At 39.3% G+C, this 12,248-nt stretch overlaps 1 protein-coding gene across 1 annotated transcript in view; it reads left to right on the top strand.

Moving 5' to 3' along the window:
• The window catches only part of galnt1 (UDP-N-acetyl-alpha-D-galactosamine:polypeptide N-acetylgalactosaminyltransferase 1), a 52,147-nt gene that overhangs the window by 29,067 nt on the left and 10,832 nt on the right, over positions 1-12,248 (top strand). Inside the window, exons 3-8 of the mRNA XM_017425128.3 lie at positions 2,560-2,699; positions 2,791-2,959; positions 8,721-8,887; positions 9,417-9,544; positions 10,498-10,577; positions 10,825-10,995. Coding sequence (XP_017280617.1) covers positions 2,561-2,699; positions 2,791-2,959; positions 8,721-8,887; positions 9,417-9,544; positions 10,498-10,577; positions 10,825-10,995 — 854 coding nt within the window. The 5' untranslated portion in view covers position 2,560. The remainder of the gene's footprint in view (positions 1-2,559; positions 2,700-2,790; positions 2,960-8,720; positions 8,888-9,416; positions 9,545-10,497; positions 10,578-10,824; positions 10,996-12,248) is intronic.

The raw sequence follows: 12,248 nt of genomic DNA, 5'->3' as shown, positions 1-12,248 counted from the left end.
GCTGTCTTGTCTTTTTTTTCCTTTCCACCAAAGAAAAGCAATTACTATCACTTCTCCCCTCTCTGCTCCGTGTGTTTGCTTACCTGCGAGTGTGTATCCGACTTCACTGAGCACACAGAGTTCGTATGATACATGTGCAAAGGACAGATATACACACCGCCGGATATATTAGAATTCTAATACAATAGTGTCTGTTAGGGAACTTTTTCTGAAAGCTCGAATGCAGCCGTAATATTTTTAGATACCATTTAGATACAATTTAACTGATTAAAATATCAGCATAGATTTGCTTCCGTTTTGAACTGTTACTGTGGAAAAAAAAGTATTCCTTGCATAGTGCCATTTTTAGGCTGTTGGAGTGTTGGGTTCGTTTTCGGAGGAGTTCTGATAAATAATAAACACAGAGGAGGACAGGACTGGTGGACAGATGGAGGTGTTAAAGCAACAGTCAGAGATGGTGTTGTGAGATGGGTGTGAGTTGTTTTAAAAAAAGCAATACTACAAGGAAAGGCTAATCTATTTATACAACACACTTCAACAAGGTGATTGACAGTTCTTAAGATAAACAAAAATACATTAAAACGGCGCGTCATCAATACCAGATTAAAATGAAAAGAGACAAAAAGATATTGGAAGAAATGGAATGATTTATTTGGAAAACCCTATGATTCTGTGTGTGAACTTCATATCTGATTGTTGAAAGAGTTCACTCTGTTCATATCAGGTGTCGGTGTCAGTGTCGGGCTCCATTATTGACGTCATTTTCTGATCAGATATCTAACTGCTGTCACCAGTCCGTGTCAGCATCCTGATATAAATCCAGATTCTATTATCTGATGCCTCTGTTCATTTACGTCATAAGGATGGATATATATAGAATATATATATATAGGATGGATATATTGAGTTTATATTTTGTTTGTTTTTTTCTATAGAGTTTGTCAATGTGAACTTGCTTCTGTGTCCAAGTTCATCACGTCTTTCATATGGGGATACGTTAATACTAGATTACAGAAAATGTATGGCGGTTTGTTGTCGTGTGTTTACATCAAACGTTGTGAGGTGCAGTTGTGTTGGATTGTACAATATCAGCAACCAAACAGCAAATGCTGCTCGGCTGAAACTTTTTTTTTTTATTGGAGTCAGGATGATTTGCAGCAGACCCCAGAAAGGGTAAATGGATTACAGAAAACTTGCTCTGTGTCATCATGCTGAACAATCAACCACTATCTGTTACGGAGAACGCTGGATTGCAGCCAGGTGGGAAACTGTAAACCAAGGTGGATTGTATTTACTATCCAGGAGAGTCCTGGGTTAGGGCTGTACCTGTGTGATTACGACGAGTGATGCTGAATGCTGTGACAAGATGTTGATAGTGGTTTAAAAAATGTCACATTTATTATTATTTGTTTACAATTCAGAATATTAAAATAATTTTATGTGAAGCTGCATTCCTTTCTATCTCTATTTAACGCACACGTAACGTCACCTCCACTCGTAATGCATGTACACAGGAGGAAAGCTTGTTGAGCTACACTTTAACAATTCAGGCGATTTCGAATTCAGTGGCTTTCGAGACAATTTTATCAATTATGAGCAACTTCTCGAGTGAGCCCAAGTTTCGTTCTATTCGTGGCCGTGCTCGCCCACCTCTGCGTTCGCTGCAGGCAGAGAGGGGAAAAATAGCTCCGCAGTCCAAATTACAGTATTGTTATGATCAGAGCGTAGAGTATGCTGCAAAATTAGCGACAGCTAATTAAAGTTGATGTGGCAGCCGACATGCCAGTTCGTCTGAGTCGCAGAGAGAACAGCTCAGCTCTGCAGCTGGCAAGGACTGGAATGTAAGAGCGTAAGGGAAATATTCTGCTACTTCTTTTGTAGTGATTTGAAATCTAAAAAAACAAAACTCTAAACTGTAAACATGGCAAAATATGTTGTGTCGTGTCTGATGGGATCCTATGGGTTTCCACAGCCTGTGTGACCTTAAGGCTTGGACGTTCTTTTGTTCTGAATTTGTTCTGAATTGGTGCTCCGCGAATAGATGTCTATATGTCCGAGCATTTTGCTGTTACCCTGAGGCAATCTCAGCAGTGTGCGCGACAATTTGAAGTGGACGTTTCTTGATTCTGCTGCTGTTGTTCTTATAGCATTTGCTCTGATGTGAGGGAGAGAAAAAAAAGGGATTTCATGTTTTGCGGTAAAATGAGACTGTTCAGAAATACTGACGTTTTCCACTGTAGCTTTTCTGTTTTCTTTTGTTTTTGTTTTTTTTTTTTACCTTTGTGTTGCTATCTTAACAGAAAACTGCACGCAGGTTTGTATGTGTATAATACCCACAGCAAGTCAGATTATTGCAATCAAATACTGCAGAGAAACTCCAAAAACAACATAATACCTGAGTAAATAAGGTCTGGAGCGCATCTGAACAGGCTGACAATTAAATAAAGGACTGGTTTGAAACACAGAAGTAGAAGCTCACTACTCCTCACCTGAGCAAGAATTTGATATTCTGACCTCCTTTCTTCTTCTGTTTTTTATTTCTCTCAATTACATTTGTAGGATGCGAAGGTTCGCCTACTGTAAGGTGGTTTTAGCCACTTCTCTGGTCTGGGTGATGCTGGACATGTTCATCCTGCTCTACTTCAGCGAGTGCAACAAGTGTGATGACAAAAAGGAGAGAGGACTGCCTGGGAGGGATGGTACGTGCTTCTGTCCACAAACGCACATTTTATGCTTTCGCATAACAGCGTTTCTCACAACCTGCGCGTACGTACGCATGTCTGCCTGTAGATGCCCTGTCCAGGCCGCGGGACGGACCTGGTGAAGGCGGGAAGCCGGTGGTGATCCCTAAAGAGAACCAGGAGAAAATGAAGGAGATGTTTAAGATCAACCAGTTCAACCTCATGGCTTCAGAGATGATCGCTCTCAACCGGTCGCTTCCTGATGTCCGCCTGGAGGGGTGAGCAGCCTTCCAGAATCTAATCACATAGCTTGTCACTATGTTTAAAATGATGACAAGCCTGAAAACTGCACCCTTCTGTCAAATTAAAAACCTGCACTGGAGAGCAAAGATTAGTTATGGATAAGAAAGGCAACATATATGTGGATACTTTCAGCAAGGATGGTTGAGAATCATTAAAGAAGGTTTTAGATGTAGATTAACAATTAACAATCAAGCAACACTATGCACGATTGAAAACATAAAGGCCTTTTAGTGAGTATGTCATAATAATTCAAATTTAGCTGTAAACAAACATCTTTAGCTGAAGAATACATCGGTAACCTTCTCACACACACTCCACTGTCAGCATAATCAAACTCTGAAACAAAGTCAATATGGAAAATAATGTGAGGATATTTTTACCTTGTTATAAAGCCCTAATTAAAACCTGTAACGTTTGGGGCTGTGAGACATTTGTAGTTCAGATTAAAGAACTTGTCAGACAACACCAGAAGTGGAAGGTCTAATTTTTATTGTAAGGTCCTGATACATTTTTTAAGTAAACACACCACATGATTATCTAACAGGAGACATGTTGTTTTGTCATATTAAGTCCATCTCATGATTATGAATTGTTTAGGTAACCATCTTCATGCATGTCAGCATGAAAATAAAGGTATTATTTCCTGATTTATTAGTGTTAAAATGCAGCAAACATGGTGGGTTTCTCATGTGTTTATTAAGTCCTTTAAATGGCACTTGACAACCCGATATTGTTAAACTAATTACTTCTTTTTAATCCCATTTTAACTGTTTGATATTGTTCAGATTATGCAGCTGATTTGGCTTAATGTTGCGCTGATTAGGTTTCTAGTCAAACAGTGTAGCTCCGTTACTTTGGTTCGTTTTTGAAAAGTCAGTGTGAACATAAACTTGTTCCAGAAGTTTATAAGAAACTCTGCTTTAGTTTTTTTTTTTTTTTTGAGCAGGCAAGGTGAACAATATGTGCGAAAAAAAACAACCTCAGTGAACTAATCGTATTTAATTATCTTTTCGTGTTCAGTTTTTCTGTGTGAAAGCCTCACAGACTTTATAATTTAAAATGGCATCGGAGACAGCCAGCCAATAATTTTGTGTCAGCTTCACATTGCGCCAGCAGTTGTTTCTAAAAGGTCCATTTCATCAAACGACACAATTCTCAACAGTCCCACCGTCGACTGTCCTACCAAAACAGACTGCCCAACTCCCTGTGAGTCATTACCCCACGGTACGCCCTAAATATTCTTCCCTCACTGCCCTGTTTAACAGGAAATGTGTCACTTTAAGTAAGCAATGAAACCATTTCACGAGACCTTGAGGATAACGGATCACTTTTGCTCTGGTACAAGAAGTATACTCTTTTTACAGTTTAAAAAATGTAAAAGAAATAAAAGCGAAACATGTTTTTGCTCTCATACTGGGTGTTTAAAAATGTATGAACTTAGTAAAGTGTCTCAAAAACATTTGGCACGCCTGTCACTAAACATTATTGAACTAAGCTATAACACTTTTATTGTCGCCTTGTCAATCTATAAGCGTTCCACTTGGATAATAAAGGCTAGGCGGGGTAAATCAGAATTAAATTGACTTGTGAAAGAAATATGAGGTATTTAAAGCAAAAGTCAAACTCAATGAGAGGAAAACGTTGGTACGAGCAACGCTAATTTTGCAAAGAATTACATTAACCCTGAGTCCTCCACAGAGCCATCACTTCTTAACACCACCAAAACGCGTTAAAGTCAGTGTCTTATTGATATCAGCTCTTAGAAGATAATTGAGGAAAGTTCATTTTCAGTGAACTTCCATTTTCATCTTTACGACACAGCTAAAAGGTTTAGAAACAGAAAACGAATGTTAAGCATGCATCAGTACCTGTGACTGTGTGTCTGTCTCAGACGGGATTGGTTGGACAGTCAGGGCAGCAGACCAGCATGCATCTGGCCGGTTGCATTAATGGCACGAAGGGTAGTTTTGACAGTCAGAAATCAGCTCAGTTCTCAGTTCCCCTCTGACCTTTTCTTTTTGATCTTGTCGGGGAAGATGCGGAGGTCAGTAATGAGGCTTTTCAGCATGACATAGAGAAGAGAGACAGCCTGAGAGACACACGACTGTCAGGCAGAGACATGTGCATACCAGACAGGCAGGAAAGAATGAAGACATTGATCCATGAAATGGGTTTTAGTCTCTGAGCGAGAGTTGATTACTAGGTGTGCTTTCACTCAGCCTTCCCTCCGTCTATCTACTTTTCCAATTAGGAGATAAGACCGAGTCAATATCAAGCAATGGGAATGTGCACCTGTGTGTGTAAGCATGCATACATTTGGACTTAATTTGAATGAGTCATGTGTTTGTGTACATGTTGGTTGATCAGCAAGTTTACTAAAAACTCCGTAAACATATCGTAGTGAAGGGGACTTCCCCTTTGGGCAACAAAATGTGAAAAGGACATTTTCTGGAGCACGGTCATTAATGTGTGTGTGTGGCTGGGTGGCTCTCCGTTACATGAAAACACTTTCCATGACCACACCTTTCAGAAAACTTGACATTTTCTCTTGTTTTTATTTATTTATTTCACTTTTAGTTGCTGACTGTAGTGCTTTTTAGACACATTTATGGATTTATATTTGTGTGTGCAGTGTTGCGAGAGTGATCTTATTTAATTAAAACCAGTTTGCACGCCCATCTTAAATATTCCCACAATCCACTGGCTGGAGACCCAACATGTAAGTCATTATTCTGCTTTTACTGCTGCGAAATGTTTCTCCTCCTCCCTGACTGTTTAAAAAAAAAAAAATCTGCATTACACAACCTAAAGAAAGTGTGTACGCCTCTGTTTGTCAGACAAAATTTTCTGCCCTAAAACCGTAGTGTCTGTAGTGAATAAAGGCAGAAAGGCCTCATGACTTTGTTTTTACACTGAATCATCCTCTGTCATCATCCAGCCTCCCTCCTTGTGGAGAGTATGAGCACATCCACAGCAGAGACTGAGATTTTCTGTCTTACTTAACATCCTCCAGAGGCAGCTGCAGAATAAGTATACTCTTGACCCTCTCTCTGTTGCTGTTACATTCCTTCTGTCATAATCAGCGGCAGCGGCAGAGGAAGCACTTCAGCGCTCAGGATGATCACAAGGAGGAGGAGGGGAGTAATGAAGATGGAGGAAGGGAGATCATATTCCATTTGGCTGTTGGGAGAGTTGAGTTTTTCAGAGAAAGGAAGTCACAAGGGTGGTATCAGTTCTGTCTTCTGCTGATGGATGAGCTGCTTACCGGGGTTTATTTGAGAAAACTGACTGATAGACAATTTAATATCAGAGAATAGATCAAAATCCCACAACTGCACTTCTTTTTCTTTTTTTTTTGTTCTAAACCCCAATGGGTGTTTTAATCAATTTCTGTTTTCATTACAAGCAACTGCTGTCAAATTAAAGTTTATAACCCTTTTTGGACACATTGCATTAAGCATTAATAGTGTCATTCTCCTGTTAATGCAGTGGCATTCAGCCATTCAGACACTTTTCAGGTAAATTGATTTTTATTTAACTGCACAAAACCTTGCAGTTGGTGTGAAAAACCAGACCCTCATCGGTTTATATGCCTGAATACAGTTCAGACTATTAATGTGTTGAAACTGGTACATACACATTACCAGGCTGAGCTTTGTGTTTACATAAAAACTCTGTTATCTGCTTTACAACTTTTTATATATGAAATATTCATATTATTCCACAGTAGAGGTCTTTAAAATGGACATGAACACTAAAAGCTGAACTAAGAATTAATGCCCTGTGGCACATTTCATTGTATGCAATCATATTACAGCATTCAGTACATTAGGAGCTCTGTATGTTTATTCAATTTTCTGGCAGAATCCACAAATGGAAAGACTGACTTTTTAATATTCCTTTATTGTTTTTTTTCTTTGTTTGGCTGAAGTAATGCAGTTTTATATATAACAGCACTTGGAGAGAGCAAACCTCTGCCTGGGCCATGGGGTCGTTGAAAAATTGTAGATCCAGATCGGGATTCCAATCAGCACCAACATTTATTCATTTGTTCTTTGTGACGCCCTCAACATTTCCAGAAAATGTCATTAAAATCCGTTCATTACTTTTTCAGTAATCTTGTGCACAGACAAACAAGCAAACGCTACTGAAAACATACCCCTCCTCAGCCGAGGTCAATAAAATCTATGCTGAACTAAATGCCCAGCATAGGTTTTATATACGTTTTCTCTTATGATGTACGAGGCAGGGCAGATTCTCTAGAAATTCACATGAAAATCTTTTTGCAGGTGAACTGTGTTAGGGGGACAATTTAGATTACAAACTAAGAAACACTAAAGGATTTAGGTGGAGGATGGTTGGTTCAGTTTTAAATCCTTCCCTCAAACCTTGATTTTTTGTTGCCTGGAATATATATTATATTTGAAGATAAATGCTCAATTGCCATTTAAATAATAATGTTTCATATGAAATATTTTGTGCTACACTTTACTTAGATGCCAGTATCTGACTCAACATTATTATACATGTATGTCACAATTTAGATTTTGTTTTATTATCTGTCATTTAAATAATTGCAATTAACTATTTATATATACCCCTTTTTAACACTATTACACAACAAACCTTATATTGATTAATTTTCTTATCCTTGTAAGGACTAACAGCAATTCTTTGGAAATTACTGCAAAAACATTCATTAAAAATATCTATCTTTTGTTTAGATTACCTTAACAAAAAGTTGTTCTTGGCATATTGATGCATTGAGATTTTTTTTAGCATATTTTCTCAGCTATTGTGAAACAGTCGGATGAAGACGGCATGGTTAATCTTGCAGTCATGATCAAATAATTGCGATACATGAGAAGTTTGCTGGCTTATTGTTGATTTGGGGCTTATGATCGATTTTTTTTGTTGTTGTTGCTTCCAGTACAACGCATTCATAACTCTTTTCTGTGGCTGGACCCGTGTGTTCGAACAGAAAAGCAGCAGCAGCAGCAGATGCAGGATGTCAGGCTTCCCTTCAGGAAGCACATAAACATGTAAAATCAAGGATTACTCAGTTAGTGATTTCATGGGAACTTTCTTGGCCTGAAAACAATGCAGTCAACCATCGTTTCCCTTATTACTCAGAAAATTGTAAATAGGTTTTTTGAGATAATCTATCTGTTGATGTTTTGTATGCATATACATCTCTCTCCGTCTCCTAAGAAGACTTGTGTGCTCTCCTCTGCTACGTTAATGACTTGCACTCTAATTAGTATCATTAATCAGCTGTCATTGTGCAGATATACTATCTCTGGCTTGTATCACTCTCTAAAATTGGGACTATCGCTGTTCTTGGTCCCTCATTGCTCATTCTTAGTTCTCTTTGTTTTGTAGAAATGTATTATGTTTTTTTTTTTTCACAAGGCCATGATCTGATAATGGTTTGATTGATTTTAATGACCGCCTGAAGTCTTAATGTGACTTTGTCGATTTGAAAGTCTGATCAGTCCCTTTTGTTGGTCGGTTTTATTGTGCGCACCCACTTTCAGTGCAGCTCTCTACATGCAACTCGCTCACAGTGGGACAGAGGCTGGATTGTGAGGTCTCTGCTGGCTTGGTTTTCTGCTTGCTTCGCTTCGCAAACCATCTGCAAATTAAACGCCCCAAGTGTTTGAGTATTAATCCATATCAAATGCCGTTTTGAGCATCGCGAGTCTTGTTCTGATTGTTTTTGTTTACTCTCCGTAGGTGCAAGAACAAGTTATATCCAGATAATCTTCCTCGCACCAGCGTTGTGATTGTATTTCACAATGAGGCTTGGAGCACACTGTTACGAACCGTTCACTCCGTTATTGACCGCTCTCCGCACACGCTGCTGGAGGAGATTGTCCTGGTGGACGACGCCAGCGAGAGAGGTAAACTCATGCACACTGCAGATAATTCCTCCAGTGCCGCCTCATTTTGAGGCTTAGCCTATTTTTGAGAGATACTCTATGATTTTAGCGGATTGTGTGTGTGTGTGTGTGTGTGTGTGTGTGTGTGTGACGTGTTTGTGCCTGCCCAACAGTCACTCGGCATGTACACGCGTAAGGGCTGCATGTGCCACTTCACCCTGTGTTATGCTGTTAATCCCTGTTTGGGAGAGATTAGGTCTTTAATTTGCCAGCCGCAGGGATTACACTGTGTAATAACCCTCAATTCCAGTTGCCAACACACATCACCTTACGGGACCCCAGGTTGGATGTTGTAGGAGGTGTGTGTTTGTGTGGGGAGAAGGAACCGTGTGCAGGTTAAAGGATGTCAACGGGCACGCCAAGACACACACGAGAATAAAACATAAACTTAATTTAACTGTGATGTCTGCTGCCACTGAGGGAGAAGGTTATAATCCAACTTTTCTGAGTGTCTGTTGTGTTTGTGTTTATTTTATGCGTTTGTATTTAGATTTTCTTAAACGACCACTGGAGCAGTACGTCAGGAAGTTGGAAGTGCCTGTCAGAGTGGTGAGGATGGAGCAGCGGTCCGGACTTATCCGCGCTCGCCTCAAGGGAGCATCCATCTCCACCGGCCAGGTGTGTGCACAGTTACATTTAATTTGCAAATCCTTTGAGTCATCCCTCATTTCTTTACAGGTGGTTTCTAAGGTGTAAGAATTTCTTCTAATGTTTTAAAGTGGTCTGGATCAGTAGTTCTTCTAGCCTTCGAAGGTCTTTCAAAGCTGTTCTTTGGACTTTACCTGCTTTTTTCCTCATTTTCTGCTCAGTTCCCCTGACCATTTTCAGGTAAAGTTTTATTTGGTTTAAGCCACTTAACTCTGACCTATTAATCAAACTAAAGGCTCCTAAACTCAAGAGAGAAACCAGTTTTGTGTACAACAGACAACTTGGCAAAGAACTAGTTTTAAATAGGCTCTTTAAACACTTTACCAACACAAAGGCACAATTTATTTACATTTTTTAGTTGAATCTGTTGTAAGACTGACAGAAATTAAATAGTATTTCAGCACCAACAAGCTATTAGCTGAAAACTTGGCATGCAGTACAGGGAAGGATGATCTCTCAGGCAGGACAAGAAGGTCCATCTGAAGAGGTAGTTCTGTGTCAGGCCTTTGGTGGATTTTTCTTTCCTGTTTCTTCAAGACATGACTTTGAGTTACTGTTCATCTACTCGGACATTTCTTCTTTCGTCCTCCACTTGTCCACTTTCCTACTTTTTTAAGCACGCACAGCACAATTTGCTGTCATGGTCAGGTGTAAGGACTGAACAGAAAATGAGCAAAAAAAGCAGTCCAAAGTACAAAAAAAATGAAGACTTTCAGTAAGCCTGAAGAATTCCTGATCAGGACCACTTTAAGAGATTATATGAAAGGCAGGCTCATTGGAAGCAAAATATAAAGAAATGAGAAGTGGTTTAAAATGTTTCCATAGCACCAAACATGTGTAACATTCATTAGCCTTTGGCCTGCACTTCTTCTGGTCTTATGCACTGCTGTGTTAGTCTTATTTTTTTCTCTTTGTGTTTTTAGGTCATTACCTTTCTGGATGCTCATTGTGAATGCACCACAGGGTGGCTGGAGCCTCTGCTCGCTCGCATCAAACAGGACAAGTAAGGAACATGTACACAGATGCACACACCGTTGGCTAGTATTGGAAAAAAAACAAAAAGTCATTGTTGAGCCTGCAGAAGGATTGTTCTTGTGTTTACCTGCTGTTTAATTATAGTAATCATTCTCTGTTTTCTTCTTCCTAAAGGCACACATGAGCCTGGTTATCACTTTGTGTGTGTGTGTGTGTGTGTGTAGCGTAATTACGCATTGACCCGCATCGATGTGTTTGTGTTCCTGATCGTTTAGGAGAACAGTGGTGTGCCCCATCATCGACGTGATCAGCGATGATACGTTCGAGTACATGGCGGGGTCTGACATGACGTACGGAGGCTTCAACTGGAAGCTGAACTTCCGCTGGTACCCTGTGCCTCAGAGAGAGATGGACCGCCGCAAAGGAGACCGCACGCTGCCTGTCAGGTCGGTGTTACACAACGTGGGCATCCAGAGCAGACTGTTCCACTTTAGCGCCAAATTTTCAGTCCCTGCTTGTTCCAGGGCGCCGACCTCTCTGTTGGGTCGTGTGGGAAGAGAATTTCCCCAAAGGGACACAATCGAGTAAAGTTAGTGATACAATCAAGCACTTCTGATCATACAGCAACTCTGTCAGCCAGCTGTTCAGAATAACTTTACTGTTGCTGGGAGGTATTAATAGTTGTGCATACATTACAATTTGACATTTCTTAGTCATAAAATGTTCTCAGGGCAGCAATGCTATCAAACTGCAGTGAACATTCCTCTGATGTCAGAGTTATTTTGTATGATTCTGTTATTTTTGCTTATTGTGTTGCCTCTCATGCCTCAGACCTTGGAAGAAACTTCAAGAGTTTTTTTTTTTTTTTACTTCTCATCTATTATCTGTTCTTCCTGCTCTTGTTTCTAAACGTGCTTGACGCCACCATTCAAGGTCACACAGATAATATATCTTACGTAACTCTCAGCGCCACTGTTTTTTGGTTGTTTTTCACAGGTCTGCTTGACAGGATTTTCCTTCGGGTGTCTTGTAAGTGGCCTAAAAAAACAAAATTGGGTCGTGGTGTCAGGGCATAAGTTTTTTCTGTTTTTCCTTTTTTTTTTCACTAACGCTAGAAACCCCATTCTGTCACTTAGCAGCTACACATTATTGGGAATATACAAAAGCATCCGTGACTTTATTAGAATAAAAAAATAACCTGAAGGGACAGAAAACGGGCAGCAAAAAGTATTACTTTATGAAATTTGTAAAACTGTGACCTTACCAAGTCTATAGTGCATCATTTCTGTCAATCAATCAATTCAGGATCTTCTTAAAAAAACAAAACAAAAAAACATTTTTAGCAATGGGTTTTTTGAGTTTTGACCCTGAGGTCTTTATAATTTTCATAATTTGATTATTATTTTTAAACACGACCCTTAAATATTTTAATGTATTGGATTTAAATTTCTGTTAAGCATAAAAATAAAATCTCACACTATTTTGCAAATAACCAACGTTTGCTGAATATTTCATGGATATTACAATAGTAACAGGAATTTTCAAAAATGTATGTATCCAGTAGTGTTCACTTGTATTTCTTTATATCTAAATTTGTCTTTTGTTCACTATAAATAAAGTTCTGTTAGATATAAATAACAGGAATTTAGTCCTACATGAATTAAGTGACCAGACCAGACATCTTTCTGTTGCTTAGGAG

The sequence above is a fragment of the Kryptolebias marmoratus genome, linkage group LG16, assembly GCF_001649575.2.
Source record: "Kryptolebias marmoratus isolate JLee-2015 linkage group LG16, ASM164957v2, whole genome shotgun sequence".
NCBI classification, from domain to species: domain Eukaryota; kingdom Metazoa; phylum Chordata; class Actinopteri; order Cyprinodontiformes; family Rivulidae; genus Kryptolebias; species Kryptolebias marmoratus.
This window is presented reverse-complemented; position numbering and strand designations above follow the sequence as displayed.